The sequence below is a fragment of the Brachyhypopomus gauderio genome, chromosome 15 (genome assembly GCF_052324685.1).
Source record: "Brachyhypopomus gauderio isolate BG-103 chromosome 15, BGAUD_0.2, whole genome shotgun sequence".
NCBI lineage: Eukaryota > Metazoa > Chordata > Actinopteri > Gymnotiformes > Hypopomidae > Brachyhypopomus > Brachyhypopomus gauderio.
In genome coordinates, this window is record NC_135225.1 from 7100759 (window position 1) to 7122424 (window position 21666).

Consider the following 21666-nt stretch of genomic DNA (forward strand, 5'->3'; position numbering starts at 1 on the left):
TCTGTCTCTCTTATAAGAGCAAAGATGACCTTTGACAGTAGGTCTATACCAATACAACCAATTTCACAAAGGGTGCCACAAGCCACTTACTTACTCCCCTAGATCTTCTACTCTCTTTAACAACATAGGCTATAAGTTGGGGAGAGAGAGAGACTCTCTCTCGTTCTCTTACACACACACACACACACACACACACACACACACACACACACACACACACACACACACACACACACACACACACATATACAGAGATTAGCAGAATGCTAAATGTGGACATCTGAATAATTCATTGCCCCTGACTAAGGTCCCTGTGCTAATCTTCTTCTGGAAGCTGGAGTGTCTCTGTCTCAGCATGCTGGGAATCAGAACCCTCCCACCTAATCACCCTGATCACCTTGATGTCTGATCACACTGCCATCTGATAACCCTGCTGCCTGATCACTCTGCTGTATGATCAACTTGCCATCTGATCAACATCCTGTCTGATCACCCTGCCATCAGTTTGAACTACCACCCTGCCACCTCATCACCCTGATGTCTGATCACACTGCCATGTGATTGCCCCACTGTCTGATCACTCAGCAGTCTGATCGCCCCGCTGTCTGACTACCCTGCCATCTGATCAGCCTGCCATTTGATTACTTGTCACCTGATCACCCAGCTGTCTGACTGCTCTGCTGTCTGATCACCCAGCTGTCTGACTGCTCTGCTGTCTGATCACCCAGCTGTCTGACTGCTCTGTTGTCTGATCACCCAGCTGTCTGACTGCCCTGCTGTCTGATCACCCAGCTGTCTGACTGCTCTGTTGTCTGATCACCCAGCTGTCTGACTGCTCTGCTGTCTGATCACCCAGCTGTCTGACTGCTCTGTTGTCTGATCACCCAGCTGTCTGACTGCCCTGCTGTCTTTTTTTTGGCCAACCTGCACCCCCCATATAATACTGTATAATACAGTACAATAATGATAACAATAATTGGGGTTAGGTGGACCATACAGGAGAGGAGAGAAAAGAGGTGGGGAAAAAGTAAAAAGACAGAAAGGCAGAAAAAGCTCAAATATCCACTGCGATGATTCACCAATCGCTGCTCCTGAAAGAAGAGCAGAAAGTGTACCTAAGACATACAGCACAAGTGAAGTGTGTGTTTGTGTAAGTGCAACAGAGGATAAATGCACGGAATGCACTTACTAGCGAGGGTAGAAAGTTGCGACAACATTCCCCCAGAGGACAGAGGCAGGCAGAGAAAGACCAGGGAATCCCGCCCACCCGCGGCCCCTCCAGGAGCAGTGGAGCCCCAGGGACGCACTTCCCAGTGACCCCCGTGGATTGCCCCGCTGTCTGATTACCCTTCCATCTGATCACCTTTCTGTCTGATCCACCTGCTGTCTGATCACATTACCATCTAATTACCGTCATTTGCTCGCCCTGCCGCCTGATAACCCAGCTGTCTGATCGTACTGCAGTCCAATTACCCTGCCATCTGATCACCTTTATGTCTGATCAGCTTGCAGCCTGATCACTCCACTATCTGACTGACCTGCCATCTGTCTGATTACCCTGCAGCTTAGTAACCCTGCCAGCTGAGCCACACCCGACAGCTGTGTCCTGCTGCTTTGCCCTATGGCCCACAATGCCCTGCTACACCTCAGGCCACTCCCCCTCATCCTCACTGAGAGAGTCAGGGCCATCACCAAGGCCAAGCTTGTCTTTAACTGCAAACACGTTTATGGTGACACATCGTGCTCATAAGGCCAGGTTTTTGTGAGAGAGGTGAGAGAAATGAGGACTGACAGAGGGTGTGTGACGAAGCTGTCATGGCGACACGCACCAGTGGCTCTGATGGATCTTCTCTGACATGAGTGAACGAATCAGCAAGGACAGACTCCAGAGAGAGAACGGCAGAAACGAAAGAAATGGAAGAGATCTGGAAACTCTCTCTTTCACTATTTTTGTTCCACCTTCCTCACCAGAGATGATTTACTGACATTTTAAGGTGTTTCTACCTCAGGGACACACACGAGACAAGCAGGAGGTAAACTCAGAGGAGCAGAGGGAGAGTGAATCAGTGACTACAAGCACGTTGGAGAGAGCACGTCAGTGATGTAACTTTCTACAACTCCTAAAAGTAGCCACAGACCTGAGAAGAACCACCGTAAAAGCCCAGTTGTCTGTTTCAGTTTCCTTCTCCCTGATTCACACATCTCTCACATGCCCTGGCAGTAAGTCACAGCATTCCTGAGGTGATAGACGTCATGCTGAATGGATAGGGCTCATTTTATAGATTTGAGAGAGTAAACAGCAAATCATTCATTTAAAGCATAATGACAGAAGCATAGATTGGCTACAGAGGCTACATACAAGTTAATAATAAGAAACAACAACAAATACATACCAAAAAGTTAAAAGTGAGATTTCAGTCTCTAGATTAAATGTATTTTTACACTTCACAAGAGGGCCAGAGGACGGTCTTCCCTTGAGAACCCACAGCTACATCCTGGTGAGGGTCTGCTACGCTCAGCAACATCTTTCTAATATACATGCCCACTCTGCAAGTCAAAGCATGACAAAGTTATTCTGCTGATATGTTAATATTTAATCTGTTGTTCATGGTTTAATAATAATAATTCATCAAAAATGAGGCCATTAAGCATCATGGATTATTAACAGTGTGGAGTTTATTTACGAGCCGTCTGGGGTAAAAGCACCACATAAGCTATAAGTGGGAAACGAGAGGAGATGAGATGAGACGAGATGAGATGAGAGGCTCTCATGAGACATACGCAACCGAGTAATGACAGGAACACCATGAACAAGGAAGACACACATATGCATACTGTATATATATATATATATATGTACAGTATACTGTACTCTTAGATGTATACTCTGCACTCTTATACTATATATACTAATGACAAAAACCACTACCAGTGTGCATTATTCAGAGAGTGTTAATAATTAAGCAGCGTACTCATTTCAAGTCATGCATCTCCAGTCACTGTTCCAACTCTGCCAGATCAGCATGAGTAGGCTGAACTAAGAGATCATGTGATGGAGACACGCCCTGGCCTGCCGCCCCGAAGCCATGCTGTGTAGAGCACAACGCCCCCCAGTGCTTGCTCCCAGTGCTGGCCCCAGTGCAGACCCCCAGTGCTGGCCCCCAGTGCAGACCCCCAGTGCAGACCCCCAGTGCTGGCCCCAGTGCAGACCCCCAGTGCTGGCCCCCAGTGCAGACCCCCAGTGCAGACCCCCAGTGCTGGCCCCCAGTGCAGACCCCCAGTGCTTGCTCCCAGTGCTGGCCCCAGTGCAGACCCCCAGTGCAGACCCCCAGTGCAGACCCCCAGTGCAGACCCCCAGTGCAGACCCCAGTGCAGACCCCCAGTGCAGACCCCCAGTGCTGGCCCCAGTGCTGGCCCCAGTGCAGACCCCCAGTGCAGACCCCCAGTGCAGACCCCCAGTGCAGACCCCCAGTGCTGGCCCCAGTGCAGACCCCCAGTGCAGACCCCCAGTGCTGGCCCCCAGTGCAGACCCCCAGTGCAGACCCCCAGTGCTGGCCCCCAGTGCAGACCCCCAGTGCAGACCCCCAGTGTTCCACAGGACCCTGCAGAACTGCAGCTCCGCTTGCACCAGGGGCCCGAGCTGCTCTCAGCCCAGTCACAGATGGGGCCACAGCTTCATGAGCCAATCAGAAACAGATCGGTGCAGCATCTCTGTAATGAAAGTAAACTTTAAATGTGAAGCAAACGTGTAGTGAGGGGCGTTCTTGTGGAAATAGGCACACGTTCAACCACATCCCTGCAAAGGTCACCAGCTCTCTTCCACACAGTGGCATCAGATTCACAGAGCAGGTGATACACAGAGCCCACTAATCAGTAAACTTTAAGCCAAAAGCAATCTCTCTCTCTCCAACACAGTGCCTCTGGCGATGACTCTCTGATGTCGGAGTGATGTCATGGCTCTCTCCCAGCTGAGCGTGTTACATAATCTTAGTCAACTCAAGTGTCCCATGAGCTCTTGTGATGACATCACTCACTGAGCCTGGTCTTGTTATCCATCCCACAGTAGGGAGTGACAGAGAAAATGAGAGAGAGAGAGAGAGAGAGAGAAGGGTGATAGGGAGAGCTAAATGGGACACGTGCGCATCAGCCCGACAGCAGAGTGTAAAAACCCAATAGGGCCGCTAAAAATACACACAGCAAAGAAGCCAGAGTGAGAATCGTCTGTGGAGACAGAGGGGTGCGTTAGTGAGGAGTGGTCGCCAGTACTACTGTCCGTCTGTAGAACATGCCGGAGTCAGGCGCTCACCGCTGTCCTCGGCCAGCAGGACTACCATGTAGAAATCACGTACCATCAAACATGGCCATGTAAAACAGTGAGGGGGCAGGATGATGTGCACAGAACGTGTTGAAGCAGCAGGGGACAGATGATGGAGGTTTTAGCGGGGGGGGGGGGGGGGGGGGGGGCTCCCTCCTGCTGACTCGAAATATTGTATAAAAATATAAATAAATCAGGTCATCCAGAAAAGTTCCATCCTCTGCCCTATGCACAAACATTTTTTTTTTTTACCAAAGGAGCGCAATCCTGTCGTAGATCAAGCCCAAAAAGCCAGAGCAAAGAGTAAACGGAGATGAAGTCTGGGTGGACTTCTTCTGAGGCTGGTCGTGTGGACAGAGTTAAGAGCAGAATCAGAGAAAGTCTAGGATGATTTCCTCTGAGGGTGGACTTGTAGACAGGATCTGCCTCTATGCTCTTCCACTGATAAATGGATCTTCCAGTAACATCATGGACCAGCTTGTCAAATGAAAGTACCAGAGGAACCTTGTGTTCAACACACACACACGCACGCATGCACACACACACACACACACACACACACACACACACACACACACGCACACACACACACACACACACACACACACACACACACACACACACACACACACAATACAGTGAGTCCTACACAGTAATTATACACAGATGGATGTGCACTGAACACCGGGCAGTAGGGTCCATGCTCTTCATCAACAGTCACATGTCTTTAATTGGCCTGACTTGCTCTCCAGCCAAACTTTACTACTGTTGTAGGTTAGGAGGGCCCTGCATAAAACAAGAAAGGTCATCGAGGGATGAGTTCCAAAGATGAAAAAATGGCACCTGTTAGGTCATTTAAATATCTCTTACAAAATGAGATTTCAAGTTCACAGGATTCAATAGGTTCAGCATCTCAGTGCGATTCCAGGTGACCTGCAGGTGAACTCAATTTCTCTGAATAAGAGGCTCCCCTGAGTCCCTGAGCTTCAGTCCCCTGTCCCTCTTCCACAGAGACCACAGTCCAGTCGCCTCACACTGATCTTCATAATGGCTGGAGATCTGCATTAATCACATGTTCTGGGCAGTGACGTCACTGCAGGCTTTGATTTATTGCTCTAGTTCGAGTCATTCGTGGAAATCCCAATTAGCCGCTAAGACAAACAGATTTCTTAGAAAACAAGGAGGTGTGTGTGTGTGTGTGTGTGGGCGTCACTGGTGATGTTTAAAGAAATCATCACAACAGGAGTGTCCTCGAATGAGTTCTTCAACCAAAAGCGCGCGCACACACACACACACACACACACACACACACACACACACACACACACACACACACACACACACTACGTTGTAATAAAGGGTGAAAAGGAGACTGTAACGATGTGCCTGTTGGGTGCTTTTCAAATCTCTTGCTAGTGTTGACATTCATAGCCAATTTATCCTGCGTGGCGTTCTGAAAATGAGCTATTAGCCAGTTTGACGCAGTTCTAGTGGAAACTGCTGGAGACACGCGGTCCTGGAAGCCATTAGAGGTGCGTTCGTTCTCAGAGAGAGGTGGTCCGGTCCAGCAGTGGCGTCCAGCTCACGCCTGATGCAGTGCTAGCCAGGTGTAGTTATCTGAGGCGTGAGCAATAACAGGGAGCACCCAGACTGTCAGGGGACCCTCCTCCTCACCTCCTCCTCTGCCTTCCCTCACCTCCTCCTCTGCCTCCTCCTCACCTCCTCCTCTGCCTTCCCTCACCTCCTCCTCACCTCCTCCTCTGCCTCCTCCTCACCTCCTCCTCACCTCCTCCTCTGCCTCCTCCTCACCTCCTCCTCTGCCTCCTCCTCTGCCTCCTCCTCACCTCCTCCTCACCTCCTCCTCACCTCCTCCTCTGCCTTCCCTCACCTCCTCCTCACCTCCTCCTCTGCCTCCTCCTCACCTCCTCCTCTGCCTCCTCCTCTGCCTCCTCCTCACCTCCACCTACATTTGCTTCTTTATATACAGTATTTCTTATTTCTGACTTACCATCACCCCTTTACCATTATCAGTATATTTTAATCAATAGATTTACAAGTCGTGTCATTCATTTGAATCTGTGATTTTCAGCTACAGGCCTTCATAACCTTCTGTAAGATGTGGTCTATTAAGAGCCTTGCAAGAGCTGTCAGACAGAAGACCTCAATTCACGCGGCTCCTTATTGCCTGGAGTGTCCGTGGTGTGTGCGTGTGGTGTGTGTGTGTGTGTGTGTGTGTGTGTGTGTGGGGGGGGGGGGGGGGGGGGGGGTGAGTGTGTGCGTAGCCCTTTCTAACACAGGAGCCGTGGGCTAGCACACCCTGTCAGCAGTCGTGACAGGCGCTCGTGTTTGAACAGCAGTGCGAGGCTTTCGTGCCCCCCCCCCCGGACGACATGCCTCTGACTCCGCAGCATGAGCACAGCAGTGGCGCGCTCGACAAGCACGAACACGGCTCCTCTCACCACTGACTAGCACCCGGCATCAGAACAAGCAGCAGGCGAGACCCGGGGGCTCTGGTGCACACGCACGTGTCAGCGCTGAGCTTCTCTGCAGCTCACACGCACTCATCTCCAGACCTGCACAGCCCCACGTGCTATCATCATCCCTCTTATAAGTGGAATTATGTTCGATTCCAGTGGAACACTATATGAAGCTATGCACATACCAATATACACGTGCCATTTAATCTACGATGTCCATGATATGGAAAAGCTGTTCTGTAACAATGCCAGTGTGTAAGGACTAAACATTACTCACGTACATAAAGAGGGAGACAGGGAGTGAGAGGGCCAGCGAGATGCAGATAGAGGAAGAGACTATGAGACAGAGAGAGAGAGAAACACAGAGAGAGAGAGACAGAGAGAGAGAGAGAGAGACAGAGAGGGAGACAGAGAGAGAGAGAGAGAGGGAGACAGAGAGAGAGAGAGAGAGACAGAGAGGGAGACAGAGAGAGAGAGAGAGAGACAGAGAGAGACAGAGAGGGAGACAGAGAGAGAGAGAGAGAGAGAGGGAGAGAGAGAGAGAGAGAGAGAGAGAGAGCATTGTCTGTAGGGAGCATCTTCACTACTCTGCTGAGTAATGTCACATTTATCTCCCCACTTCCCTATCTCCCTATCTCCCTTGCCAACACCCCTTGTTGCTCCTCTCTCTTCCCATCAACCCCTCCACCCCTCCAACCCTCCGCATCGCCCCCCCACCCAACTCTCTTCTCCTAATCTCCTCTCAAAATCCTCCCAGACTGTGTAAATCATCTACACAATATCCATTCAATCTATTTTTTGATATCACACAACCATGCATTTGCAGGCTACTAACACACAACAGGATCAAAGGGCTCAGAAACAGGGAGCAAAATAAGTGACTTTTCTAAAAAAAAAATGTTTGTGCATGCTTCCAGCACAACCTCGCCAAAGTATACGAAACAAGTCCAAACAAATGACCCACATGAAGCCAAATGGTGAGACAATTTAAAAGAATCTGGACTATGGGAGCTATCAGTCTCAGAGAAAGAAAATAGGTTGTGACTAAAAAAGGAACTATTTATACAAGCCCCTGAGCAAAACTATTTGTCATGCTGTACCCAATTCCATGCTACGTCTATGTTCTCTTATATCTTATTACATCCTAAGGCCTGGTCTCTGCTGTCCAGCCACACACATGGACATTTGTCCTGGCCGTCTCTACATTTAAAGCACATGTCACATTTCATGCTGTTGACACTGGCTTCTTAAGTAGTTGAAGGCATGAAGGCATGTTTGGAGTTGCCTTTACTCAGAATTCAAGAGTCAAACAACTGGAAGCTGGAAGACTTCATCACAAACATAAACACACACTCAGATACATCCTTGTTTCTTACTCATCTCTCCTTCATTTAATCTCTTCAGTCTTACAAACGTATGGACATCTATTGACTCTTACAACATACCACAGACTCTGCCCCCTAGACTCATACACAGACGCACAAAACACACACCACACACACTTCACGTTTGGCGCAGTGATCTCCCGCACATTATAACACTAAGGCCTGTGGGCACTCCGTCCTTCCAAAACCACAGTGGCATGATATTCTAATTGTCCTGTCTGCAGGACATCCCTGATTTAGAGTCACCTCAGTGCCACAGCGCCATGACTAAACTGTTTCTATATATACTTCCGATTCTAAACAAAAAGAAAGAGCTGGCCCCTGACGTGAGGAGGGTAGAGGAGGAGAAGGACGGCTCTATTCTGAGGCAGAACGGCGCGTTTCAGGGCAGCGGCGTCCTCTGTAACACACACACGACACCTTTGATATTCCTCCATGAATTGCAGCAGCTAACATGGGCCGTAATGTCGAGGGACTGACAGACAGCCATAGGTGTCCAGCATCCTCAGTCTGGGGCGCAAAACGGCTACATGTCCCACCAACGTGCCACGACCAGCCGTAAAAATAATGGTTAGCAGTGATGCTAATTATGTGGTAGGCTGAAATACGGCTTACTGTAAATCGCTTATAGTGAAAAGCCTCAGGACGCAAGATGTGACACACATATATCTCAAATTAGATGCATGTACGAGCATGTATGTGCACACACACACACACACACACACACACACCTCGCATTTCCATAAATTAATGGTATTGTCACTGTGACAGGAAAGTGACAGTAATGGTGTTCAGAGCAGCCGATGCCCCCTGGGCATTTCTTTATCCTGTTATGACATTCTCCCGGAAGCCTGTTTAAGCGTCTCTCTCCTCGAGCCCCAGATTTCTACTCTAGCTTTTCTCATAAATATCTCCACAAAAGCACAGGAGGAAAAGCGGCACGGCTGTAGGGAAAAACTACAAAACAGTTACTGGCCCGTTCGCTTGACCCCCTCCAACACCGCCTGTTTCTACCTTATTTATGTTCCATGGCTGTTATGGATGAAAGAACACCTGTACAGCTCTGTACTGGGCACGGCTCCACGCGTGACACTGGAAGCTGCCTGCCATGTTCTCACTGGTCACAGGGCTCATCGTGTCCTAGTTTCCCCTTTCTTCCTGGCTGTGGGTAAAGTGTTTGCTGTTGGGGTTGAGGGGGTGATTTCTGCAAGTCATCACCAGCCTTCAGGGAGCTTAGCCTTGTTCTCCAGCCTAAATGGTTTAAAACATCTTTCAGTGCTATTTCATTTTAGCTACCAGAAGACAGGGTTCATTTGAATAAAAGAGCAACATCCCTAAACTGTAGCGGTGAATTGCAGGTCATCAGGTCCTTGTACTTAAATCTCTTTAATGGTTCAAGCCTCCTGTGGTGGGACGTAATTGGGATTAAAAACACCTGAGGAATTCAGCATAAGTGTTATAGTGAGGGAGGGATGGAGAGAAAGAGACAAAGATGGAGAGAGGGCCATGAGATGTCGAATGACAGATAGTAAGAGAGGAAGAAAGAGAAGAAAAGAGGAAAAATATTTCAAGAGTTTTAGAGAGGCTTCAAAATAACAAATGGACAGCTACAATTATAAAAAAAAAATAAGACAAAGAGGGCCATTTTAAGAAGGTGTAACTTCAACACAAGAGAAAATGTAAAAGATAATGGGACAAAATGATGAAATGTGATAATAACCACATTGTGAGGGAAGGAAATATACTGGTACTGTTTTATCCCATCACATACAGGCTGTAGAAGTAAAAACAAGAAAACAAAAGGAATTTCTCACCCTGCAGTCAAAAAGTAACTTTTCAAAACATTTATTCAATATATGTTTAACTTTAATGCAGTAATCAACCATCCTAAATCAACCATCCTTAATCTCCAGTCTTTAAATACCTTGTGAATTAATCTTCCTACCACATGTCATACTAGTGAAAGAGGCCATACAACACATGACATGAGGAGAGATCAAACGGTAAACAATGCCATCATTGTTTACGTACTGACATTTATCCTGAATTATGCAAACCAACAATACTGGCCCAGGATCCTTCAGGACTCCAGAGAGGTGATATTGGACTAAACTGGCTGACAAATAACCGTGTCCAACAAATAACACTGTGAGTTCAGCTGAGAAGCTTTGAGTGCTCCTGCCATCCTAGCATAGTCAATAAAGAAGAAAGCTGCAATTCCAAAGGTGTTATAAGTCACATTGTATCTACGTGCCATCAACGTCAGGATGTCCAAGGAGATATATATAGTAAAGTACACAAAGTTTCCAGAGACACGGGACGTTTTGGACAGAGGTCTTTCATCAGCAAGGCTCTTTGCTTGCACAGCTGATGAAGGACCTCTGTCTGAAACGTCCTGTTTATCTGGAAACTTTGCTTTTTTAATATCTTGTCCTACAGTAGATTGCAGTCATTCACCTGGAGTGTGTGTGTGTGTGTGTGTGTGTGTGTGTTCACGTGTGTTTGTCTGCAAGTGACTGCATGGGGTCAGCAACCCTCTCACAAGCTGCTAATATATTCCAACAGCCTTGAGGATCCTTCTCCATGATCACTCCACCTGAGTAACGGCCAGCTCTGGCCCCTCCCTCCACACACTCACCACCCACTCCCCACCTCCACCCCGCCCCCTCCCCCTCCCCCACTCACCAACCCCGCCCCCTCAACCGGACTCACCACTGTCTCTCCAATCTCGGAGCCACACCTCTTGTGCGCACTCACTTCGCTTTCTTAAAAAAAAACAGGAATACAGACTTCGGAGAAGTGATTAAAATGACGCGAGCACAACCGGAGCACGTCCTTCCATGCGGGACGTCGCGGGGGAGTGCTGAGCGGTAATTTCATGTGAAATTAGCGCTGTGGAGAGGAGCCCCGAGCCAGCTGGGACAGCAGGGTGGAGGCGGAGAGAAGGCCCCGCCCACCTTCCACGCGGCAGCAGGCAGAAGCTACCCCTCTTGAGGCTTGCGTGCCTTATGACCTGACTGTCCTGTTGGCAAGTCTGCTGGACAGGTCACACGTGCGCTACATTGGTGGTGGACGCCGGCCGTGCCGAATCGGACCTGTAAGATCGAGGAACGCAGTCGGTTCTGGTGAGGATGCAGGACAGGAGCCTGGCAAATGTGATTGACCACAGTCGAAAGTGTATCCTGATCTCTGACACTGTGTATGGGGGCTAATGACCTACTGGGGAGCTTTCACTGACCCATAATGCATTTAAGATTTGTGAGAATGACCTCAAGTAATCATGGCTGAGACCGTGTGTACTGGAAGACTGAGGAAGACATTATAGAAATTAGAGATAGCACATCAGAGATGTTCAAAAGTCTAGAGAGACTTTAGGCTGTAGTCCAAGGCCTCAGTCAATACCAGGATAAGGTTATTTGTCTCGGTGGGAAACAATCTTAACGTGGTGGCCGATACTGGGGGACATCCATTTTTTAATCTAAATACTAGCGTCAAAGTAAACAAAAACAGGGTTGCCAACTTTTGAAGATCGCTTGGAGTGAGATTTGAACCTGGAGGAGGTGGCGAGTGTCAATTGTTGGAGGGGGGGGGGGGGTTGCAAACATAGAATGGACACAAATTAAGTGTTATATCGCGATCTATCGATCGCCGGTGGTTGGCGCCAGAGCGAACTAGTAACTCATTGAATCATAGACATGGATCAGAGGTAAATAAACTAGTTTTTTTTTTCGGCGTGAGATATCGGAAGTGTGGCGTGAGAGCGTGTGAAGACAGTCAAATGCGTGTGTCTCACGCTCAATGCATGAGAGTTGGCAACCCTGCAAAAATATCATTACGGAAAAACATGTCGATGGTTGTTTGGATGTTTGTTCACAAGTGGCTGCTATGCTCATTTAGATGACTATGCTAGCTGTAATTACATTAGAAGTGTCTAACATAAACTAAACAAACCTATCCAGGTGTGTTTTCAGGTGCCTTATGAAGTTTGATGTGGTCGTTCCAGTGTCTTTAATTTGTTTGGGTCCAGTTTTGTCCAAGGATTTAAACTCCCTGTAGCTAAAGGCTCCAGGTGACAGAGTGCTCACCTGATAGCATCCTTAGACACTAGCCCATTTGTGCTAGCATAAGCACAACTTCCACAGAGACAACAACCCTTTCAGACATCATTCTAGAATAGAAGAGACTACCTGCAAAATACTGTAAATGTAAACATAAAATGTATATTGGGGACAGTGTTATGTAAAGAAAGTTTTTTATGTAAATTAATGTAAATGTAAAGGAATTAATAAGAATTAGTGAAGCCGTTTTGTTTGGCATCATGCTGGTGTTGTCAAACATACTGAAACACTATTACACAGCTAAAAATACACCTACCATATATCAGTTGGTCCCTTTGTACACTCCTGTGGTGTTTATTTAGCTTGTAGGCAGACAACAACTTTTAGCATTTCCTAAAATCATATGATTTAATTATAATAAACATTATTATAGAGAAACATCTGTTCATTAATTTGAGTTCTAAATACAAAAGTCAATAGGTCTAAAAAGTCTAATTGCCACTCAAGAATCAGAAACTGCTGTTTATATTAGTAAGTGGCTATTTTATATAAATTAGCATTCGATCTAAAAGTCTCAGTAGGCTATTGGCCAAGATCAGGGAGAAATGGCAGCCAACCCCAGCTCTCCTCTCCCAGAGAGATAACAATCAAATAAGCTCATCAGCATAGCTTCCAGTCTGTCACACATCAGCAGCCTAAAACAGCAGGCCAGACAATGTGACTAGATGGATGAAGAATTCATTTACAGCACATTAGCATTAGTAATCAAGCTAATCACTGCACTGCCTGGGTGTGATGAAGAACGTCTGAATACTCGGGGTAGGCCAGGCAGCTGCCGTGTGAATTTGCGTGAAATGAATTTACAGTTCCATACATTACAGAGACTACAGTGAAATGAGAAGGGGAGAATCTTTCTACGCCAGTCCTCAAGAGGATTATGAACGGCTTGTGTTGTGTTGTGTTGTGTTGTGTGTGTGTGTGTGTGTGTGTGTGTGTGTGTGTGTGTGTGTGTGTGTGTGTGTATGCGCATGGCAGAGAGACAAAGTTGTTTGTGAGAGAGATTGGCAGGAATAGAAAGAAAAAATCAACTAATTAAAGAGAATCAAGCGATTATAATTCTTCATCTAAATCTGAACAATTTAAAGTGATCATGGTGGGGCTAAAAGAGCAAAATGTCTAATGTAATCTTTTTAAAGCCAAATGGGGAATTAGAGGTAGTAAACAGCAAAATAAATAAGGAAATGTAACCAGTGCCAAGGTGCCAGGCTCTCTCTGTCTCACTCTTTATCTGTCTGTCTCTCTCTCTGTCTCTCTCTCTCTCTCTCTCTCTCTCTCTCTCTGTATATGTGTGTTTACACTTTGTTCCTTCCTGTGAGATAACTTGCATTTCTTCTTTATCTGAACGGGTTTGTTGACCTGTTTTGGTGCAGAATATCCTATATTAGAGAGGGAAGATTAGAACTGTCAGGACATCAGGGGTGTATGAAACAGCACTTCCCACTGAATTAAACATTTAGCTTCTAGTACCTCCTGGACAGGAGACGCCATTCTCTACATATACAACAGTTAACTCCAGGTCGATAGAAATGCTGTAATGGCGACACATTGCTGTGCTAAATCTGCAGCAAACACTGCAGGGGAAGAAAGAAGAACTGCAGAAGAGGGTGGAGAAGGGGGTGGAGAAGGGGGTGGAGAAGGGGGTGGAGAAGGGGGTGGAGAAGGGGGAGATCAATGGCCCTAAACTATCGATGGCTCCTTTTCTCAACAGCCATACCTCTCTTGCTCTAATTAGCCACTCCACACTGGCTGTGAGCATGGACCGCAGTGTAAGGTGTCCCGCTGCGCTATACAGCAGAGAGCGCAGGAGGGTTCCCCAGCACACACTGCAGCAAAGCACGAAGCAATAACACACCGTAAAGTAAACAACGGGAGAAGTCAGAGAACGGGGCCGAAGCCGTCGTTTCATTGGGTGATGTAATTGTGCAGAAGGTCTTTGCAGACGCCGAGTCATCGCCATTCATGGCTGAAAGACTTTCCGGCTATTTCACAGTCAGCAAAAAAGTTCATACATAGAGGTCGACAATGGCTTTGACACGGCAGTTTTTTTTGTTGGGGGGGATGGGGGGGGGGGTTCCTAACTTGAGACAGCAGTCTAAAAGTCTTTGGTAGGATACTGAGATTTTTATCCTACTGCTCTCACTTCTGGATTTCATTGTTTGTCTTTTTAACCTGTGGTCCCTCCTCAACTAAATTAGTCCTCTGTTAGGGAAGTCCTGTACAAAGCGATGTGTTCCCCAGCTCTTCAGATAGCAGGGTTCCCATCAACAATAGCATTGTGTGTGTCGGCTACCTCACATACAGAGCAACAAAGGAAACAGTGACTGACTCAACTGGTCACACTGGGCCCAGACCCAAACAAAAATGACAACCGGTCAGACTAGGCCGAAACAGACCCAGCTGAAACACAGTACCGTGACCTTCAAAAACCAGAGTTGTAAAGCTGAGTGAGTGAACAGCAACAATACATAAACGCTTTACATAAACAACCCCCCCCCCACCCCCCCGTGCGTGGGCCGCCGGGAGACGCTTCCTACCTGGCGGTGTGCAGTTCCTCTCCACCCTCGGTTCTTCCGTCTCGTTGGTGAAGTGCCCCAGCAGCCTGCGGCTCTCCCACTTGTCGCTGACCTCCGGGGAGAAGCTGGATAGGACGTAGCCTGCAAAACAGCCAGAGAGACGCTCAGGCCACAACATATTATTACTGAGCAGCCGGCGGAGTGCTGAGGGCTCCATCCTGCTTGGGGACTGCAGTCCAATGACCTTCTACTGAAGAAAGATTACAAAAAAACACTACATTTCAGAGGAGTATGTGTGGATGAAAGATAAAAGATAAAATGGATAAAAGAAAAGTTTTAGGGTTCAATATTTACTCTAACAAATTTAAAAGAGTGGCCCTAAACTGATGGCAACACCATGCGGATAAGGTGTGTCTCAGGCTATGCGGAAGGTTTCTCAGATAAGAGTAGACTGATCACCTCACAGAACCTGATATTATCAACATCCACCTGCACCCCATGCATCTTCTAGAGAACAGGACTGTATAAAAGTTACAGTGGGTGGCTTGAACGCTGCTCCATATCAGAACCAAGGCCCACGGGCATCCTGAGCAGGTCCCGGGCCGGGCCAGACGGGCGCTGCCACGCCACGGCTCCTACTGATACCACCTAGGGACACGGTGAGCTACAAAGTGTTCCGTGGACTCTCGCTTACGCAGGAGCTGCACGTGGAGAGGCGGTTGCCCGGAGGGCGTGGCCAGCAAGACATCACCTCTGAATATTTATGAGCACCGTCCATTTGGCCGAGCCGTGTGTGCACCAAGCATCACGAACGTTCAGAGCGAAAGCTCCTGCAGCTGGCTGACACCACAGTAGAGCTCACCTGGCTAGGGGGCGGGTGGAGTAGGCTATTGGGAGAGGGATTACTCTGGCAGCGCCGTCATTTGGGTTGCAGCGTCCTTGAGAAGCTCCACCCGTCCTGCTCGGAGCACAGGCTCAGACTTACAGCTCCTTCAACTAAAAATAAAGGTCTCTTAACGCAGGGCAAGTGATAAACAGCACAGAGAGTGGAGAACTCTGACGTCCAGCCGAGCTTCACCGGGTTCCTGACAGGGGACAGATAGTACGGAGTGTGTTTGTGTACCTCTCTCTATCACACACACACACACACACACACACACACACACACACACATACGTACCTGATGCCAATTCCACAAGCACACGTCTCTCATAGCCCCGTTTGACTGGCATTAGTGTCATTTTGTAGTTTTGACAGTGGTTTTGGCAGACAGGTAGTAGAGAGCACCTCACACACACACACACACACACACACACACAGACTGCTGCTTTCACAAATAGCCATTTGTTGCAATTCAGGCAGGTTCAGGCAATCCCAGAAGAGGCTGTTCAATAATTCATGGCACCCTGAGGTGTACTGATGTCAAGAGTAAACTAGGGATGGTTGTGATGCTTACAGAAAATCTGAAGCATCTCTCTCCTCCTGGCCACCCAGCGGTCCAGTGGAGTGGGGATGGGCCCAAAGCCCTTCATCATGAGAGAACCCCCCAGCATCCGTCCCCTCCCATCCCGCCTCCTGTCTGTGGCCACATCAAAGTAGCTGCCTGGTTACAGTAAAACGGAAGTCTAAGCAGCCATGCACATGGCTGTCATGTGTGAAGCAGGACGTGAATCCAATTCAGCTTTGCCATACCAACTCCACGTACTCTCAAATGTTGCCCACTGTACCGCTCTCTGACATGCCATTACCTTTGCAATGAGCCACACACACACACACACACGCACACACACGCACACACACACACACACACACACACACACACACACACACACACACACACACACACACACACACACACACACACACACACACACACACACACACACAGGGGGTGAAAGGAAGTTACTATAGAGATGTGATATAACCACAGAGAACAGGGGCAAGCAAGAATGGCATAACACGCATACACACACACCACGAAGATACACATCAGCTCATATGAACTGAAAATAAAAGCCCACATAAGTAATGAGGAACTCTAAATAGAAAGCCAAGAGAGGAAGCAACTTTCATGCACTTTTTTGTTTTTAAGTGAACATAAACAGCACCGCAATGGTCTCAGAAACAACCTCTGTCTCTCACATTTGGCCTAAATGCAGGACTGTGCAGGTTACAGTTTGGGTTTTTTCTGAGGTCCTGTTTTGGAGCCTCGCTGGCACTAAAGCCTTGCAGCCTTGAGGCAGCCTGCTGGGCACTTCTGCTCTGCTCCACACTGGGATGTTTCTCTTCCTTTGGAAAAAAAGACCTGAAATGGACTTATGTAAAACCAAATGTAAGACCCAAAACAATTATGATTAGTTTGGTTTAATTCCTTAATAATCCCTTAATGTGTTTGTGAATTCAGCATGAGGCTCATCATAAAACAGATGTTTAAATGTCCAGAATGTCCCTTAGCCTAATTACATACACCGATCAGAGGGAAGCTACCAAACCACATACAAGATCATACAGGACTAGTGATACAAGATCATACAGGACTAGTGATACCAGATCATACAGGACTAGTGATACCAGATCATACAGGACTAGTGATACCAGATCATACAGGACTAGTGATACAAGATCATACAGGACTAGTGATACCAGATCATACAGGACTAGTGATACCAGATCATACAGGACTAGTGATACAAGATCATACAGGACTAGTGATACCAGATCATACAGGACTAGTGATACCAGATCATACAGGACTAGTGATACCAGATCATACAGGACTAGTGATACAAGATCATACAGGACTAGTGATACCAGATCATACAGGACTAGTGATACCAGATCATACAGGAGTAGTGATACCAGATCATACAGGACTAGTGATACCAGATCATACAGGAGTAGTGATAACAGCTCCAGAGAAGAGCCTTATGTGTTCATATCCACGGTCACAGAGTTTTGCAGAGAACAGGCATGACTAAGACAGGTTATGTAACTTAGCACTACACACACAACAGCAGGTGTGAAGATGGACAGTTCAGAGATGCTCGATCATTAGTTTACCACATAATTTTCAAGTGTGTGAAAAGGAGAATGAACTCTGGACTCTGCCACTCTTCCCCAGGGATGTGTGTGTTTGGGGTGCTCTGAAGCTCTCTCTAGAGGTGGCTCTCTCTCTCTCTCCCTCTCTCTCTCTCTCTCTCCCTCTCTCTCTCTCTCTCTCTCTCTCTCTCGACTTGACTCCCTGGAGCTGACGTTTTTGCATTTCCTGTCAATTACATAAACATCTGCATGCTTAGAAATCGAGTCTGCATACAGCACTTATAGGTCTTATAGGTCTCAAGTCCTTTTGCTGGATACATTAGGGAGCATTGTGTCTGGCTGTGTAGTAATGTCGTCTACATTAAGACCAAAAGGTAGAGATGCAGAGATACAGATGATTTGTTGTGGTCACTGAGGTGATGTAACCTTCATCATCACTGAGGTCATGTAACATGACCTCACAGGCGACTCCAAAATCCAGCAGTTGAGACAAACTCTGTTCTATACATTCAGGAGACATTTGGCCCCATACTGTCAATGCAGAGATAAATTTAGCAACTCCCCCATCCCCCTTCACATTTAATTACCTAGTTTATCTTCATTAGCTATGCAGGTGAGGCCCTGGATGTGGGACAGAACTATCTGGAATTAGATGTTGTTGAACTGTAGCAATGTTTAAGGTGGCCCTCCTCTGTGTAGAAACTGTGTCCCATATCTGCAGCAGTGAAGGGAAGGCTAGAACCTTATGCCACTGAATACTTTAATTTAGCTGTAAGCCAGGTGAAACAACGAAGAGATTTCCAGCACAATCATCAGCCGTTTGATTCATACTCACATTGGCTGTTTAATGCCTTAACAAAGTGCCCGAAAGACAAAATCAATAAAGGGTATATTTATAGAGAGCAATTGAGTATCAGCATTGGTTCGTTTAAGGATGTGACAGGCCATTAGCCGGCTCATTAGTGAGTGGTGGCAGCGGGGTTCCTGCTGCGTGCGTCTCCTGTCAGCTGGCGGAGGAGGAGAAGAAGAAGCTCCTCTCCTTCAAAACGCTGTGGGAGCAGGCTGAGGTCTTTGAGGCTGAGGGTTACCCAGCAGGAGTGGTGGTTTCTGGGACATCACTGCATGACATGCGTCCCCTCCCTCCGGCTGGAGATTCCATAACACATGCAGAATTGCACATGAGGCGCTGAGAGTGGGACCGACTGTCAGTTTTGTTCAGTGTCAGATGGCTCCTTCACCACTGTAAACACTCATATAAAGGCTCATTGATTTCCCAAATGGATCGCTCCACTTGCATAGCTGGAAGCTGAACAGAGTTGAAAACTTTCTTCAATAAGTGAAAGACGTAACAGTGTGAGATGTCTGCTCCAAATGCCTTAATCGGACAGACAACATCCTGAAAATGTAACATGGCCTACTTGACTTATTCCTTTTAGTTCCAATTGGAGCAAAGTACCTCAAGTTCATCACCAGATATTCTGACTGACATTTCTGAGCCATATCACATAAAAGAGTCAAAGAATGATAGATTGGCACACACATCTTAGTAATGCATACACTTTTTATCAGTTAATCAAAACACACTACTAAACACCACATCAATAAAACCTCAGGGATATCAACCTGTCCAGTTAGGAAGCTGGTGTGCATGTTTCTAACCTAACTGTCAGAAACAGACTCCTTGAGGGTGGCATGAGGGCTCAATGTCCTCTAGTGGGACATGTGCACCCAGCACTGTGCAATGTCCTCTAGTGGGACCTGTGTATCCAGCACTGTACAATGTCCTCTAGTGGGACCTGTGTATCCAGCACTGTGCAATGTCCTCTAGTGAGATGTCCCAGCACTGTGCAGCTCAATGGGCCAGAGAACACCAGAACTGTCATGTCTGCCAGCTACGCCTCATTCTCTTCTCAGAACAGGGCAGGTTCTCACTGAGTACAAGTTACAGACGTTACAGGGTCTGGATATGCTGTGGTAAATGTTACTTTGCCTGCAACATCATACAGCTCAGCCAGCTTGGCAGTGAATCAGTCTGGGAAGGTTCATCCTTGGATGATAATCTACCTGACAGCCAACAGTACTGTAACTACTGTTAAATACCAGGATGAAATCCTAAGAGTCATTGTGAGATCTTATGCTGGAGCAGGGGACCCTGTGTTCCTATTGGTGCAGGACAATGTCTGGCCTCATGTGGCTACAGTACGTAGGCAGTTCTTGCATGACAAAGACACTGATGCTACTGACACGCCCTCACATTCCCCAGACCTGAGTCCAAATGAGAACTTCTGGGACATCTAATGCCGAGAAGTAGCACCACAGACTGTCCAGCGCTTCACTGATGCCCTGATGCAGGTCTGGGAGAAGATCCCAGAGGGGATCATCCACCATGTCATCAGAAGCATGTTCACACATCGTTGAGAGTGCATACAAGCACATGGGCTCCATACAAACTACTGAATCACATTTCGAATTGTGAAATTCACACAATGGGATCAGCCTGTGATTTTAATTCTTCAACTTTTTACTTTTACCCTTTTTTATTTATTTTTCAGTGTGATTTAGAATCCAGACCAGTTTGGTTTCTATTGCCAGCTGTTACCTCACTTTGTTAGACAGAGGGAGAGGGAGAGAGAGAGAGAGAGAGAGAGAGAGAGAGAGAGAGAGAGAGAGAGAGAGGTAGAGGGAGATTTATATTAATAATATTATAATAATCTATTATATATATATATAAGCTTTTTTCACTTTACATGGTATTTTAGGTGATTATTTATATAATAGATTATAGATGACTCTTTATCATTGGTATTTGGTATCATCTGCATTTTTCAGTGTTTCTGCATGAAAGTGTGTTTGTGGACCATGCACCTGCAGACCGATGTGACACTCATGAGACTGAGATAGGGGGTGTGAAGATATGGTCCAGATATGAAGATATGAAGACTGAAGATATGATCGTGTAATATGCACATGAAGCATGAAGATGTGGTTGTGGAATGAAGAAAGATTAGACTCAGCCTTACTCTCTATTCACTGATGTTGTTAAGGCTGTTTAGCAAATACTATATCCTCTCCTCCCAAATACATTTAGTTGAATCCTTTAATAATACAATATTAACTTAATATTTAATAATGATAAAAATAATGTAGTTTTATTATAGTAAAAAAAACTACACAAAAATATATACAGTATATGGATATACTTAATAATGTCTGCAAGATGAATACCAATAACACTAATAACTACTACTACTTTTTATAAAATACTGCTACTAATAAATAATTATAATAATAAATCAGGGAAGTTTCTCATTGCTACAGACAGTTTATAAGATCACGCTCATCAGCTTTTCATGTAATCTAAAGATCTGTAGCTTTTAAAATGCGTAAAACATTCTGTTCCCAGATTAACATTTCCAGTAAATTTCTTTTACTATATTCAGAGTGTATTTTCTCTTTAAATAAAAGGAATTTAATAAGCATACATGTGTTTCCTGCTGGACTGAAACAGTTCATGAACAGATTGTGAGGTTGACGTTTCCATAACAACAGCGTATGTTTCACAAGCACCTTTTTGTGTTGAAAGAGGATCTGAATAATGCCAACAATCACCACTTATAATAAATATTAAACAGAAATGTTGACCTTTAAAAGGGAGGCTGCATATATACATATAGATATAGAGATTATCTTGTTACAATGGCGCTTGTTAAGAGCTGGACTATATGAGGCTGTGATATATGAGGCTGTCACATTTGACCCTTCCTTGGCATTGCGGTTCCCACGACGACACCCTTTGTCTTGCTTTACTTCCTGGTTTTC

General features: G+C 46.5%; 1 protein-coding gene across 2 annotated transcripts in view; it reads right to left on the reverse strand.

The window, feature by feature from the left end:
* slc24a3 (solute carrier family 24 member 3) overlaps nucleotides 1-21666 on the reverse strand; it is a 60293-nt gene that overhangs the window by 29110 nt on the left and 9517 nt on the right. For both annotated transcript variants that reach the window (XR_013121310.1, XM_076974723.1), the window contains exon 2: nucleotides 14830-14949. Coding sequence is in view for 1 of the 2 variants with exons in the window: in XM_076974723.1 (XP_076830838.1) it covers nucleotides 14830-14949 (120 nt within the window). In the remaining variant the exon portion in view is untranslated. The remainder of the gene's footprint in view (nucleotides 1-14829; nucleotides 14950-21666) is intronic.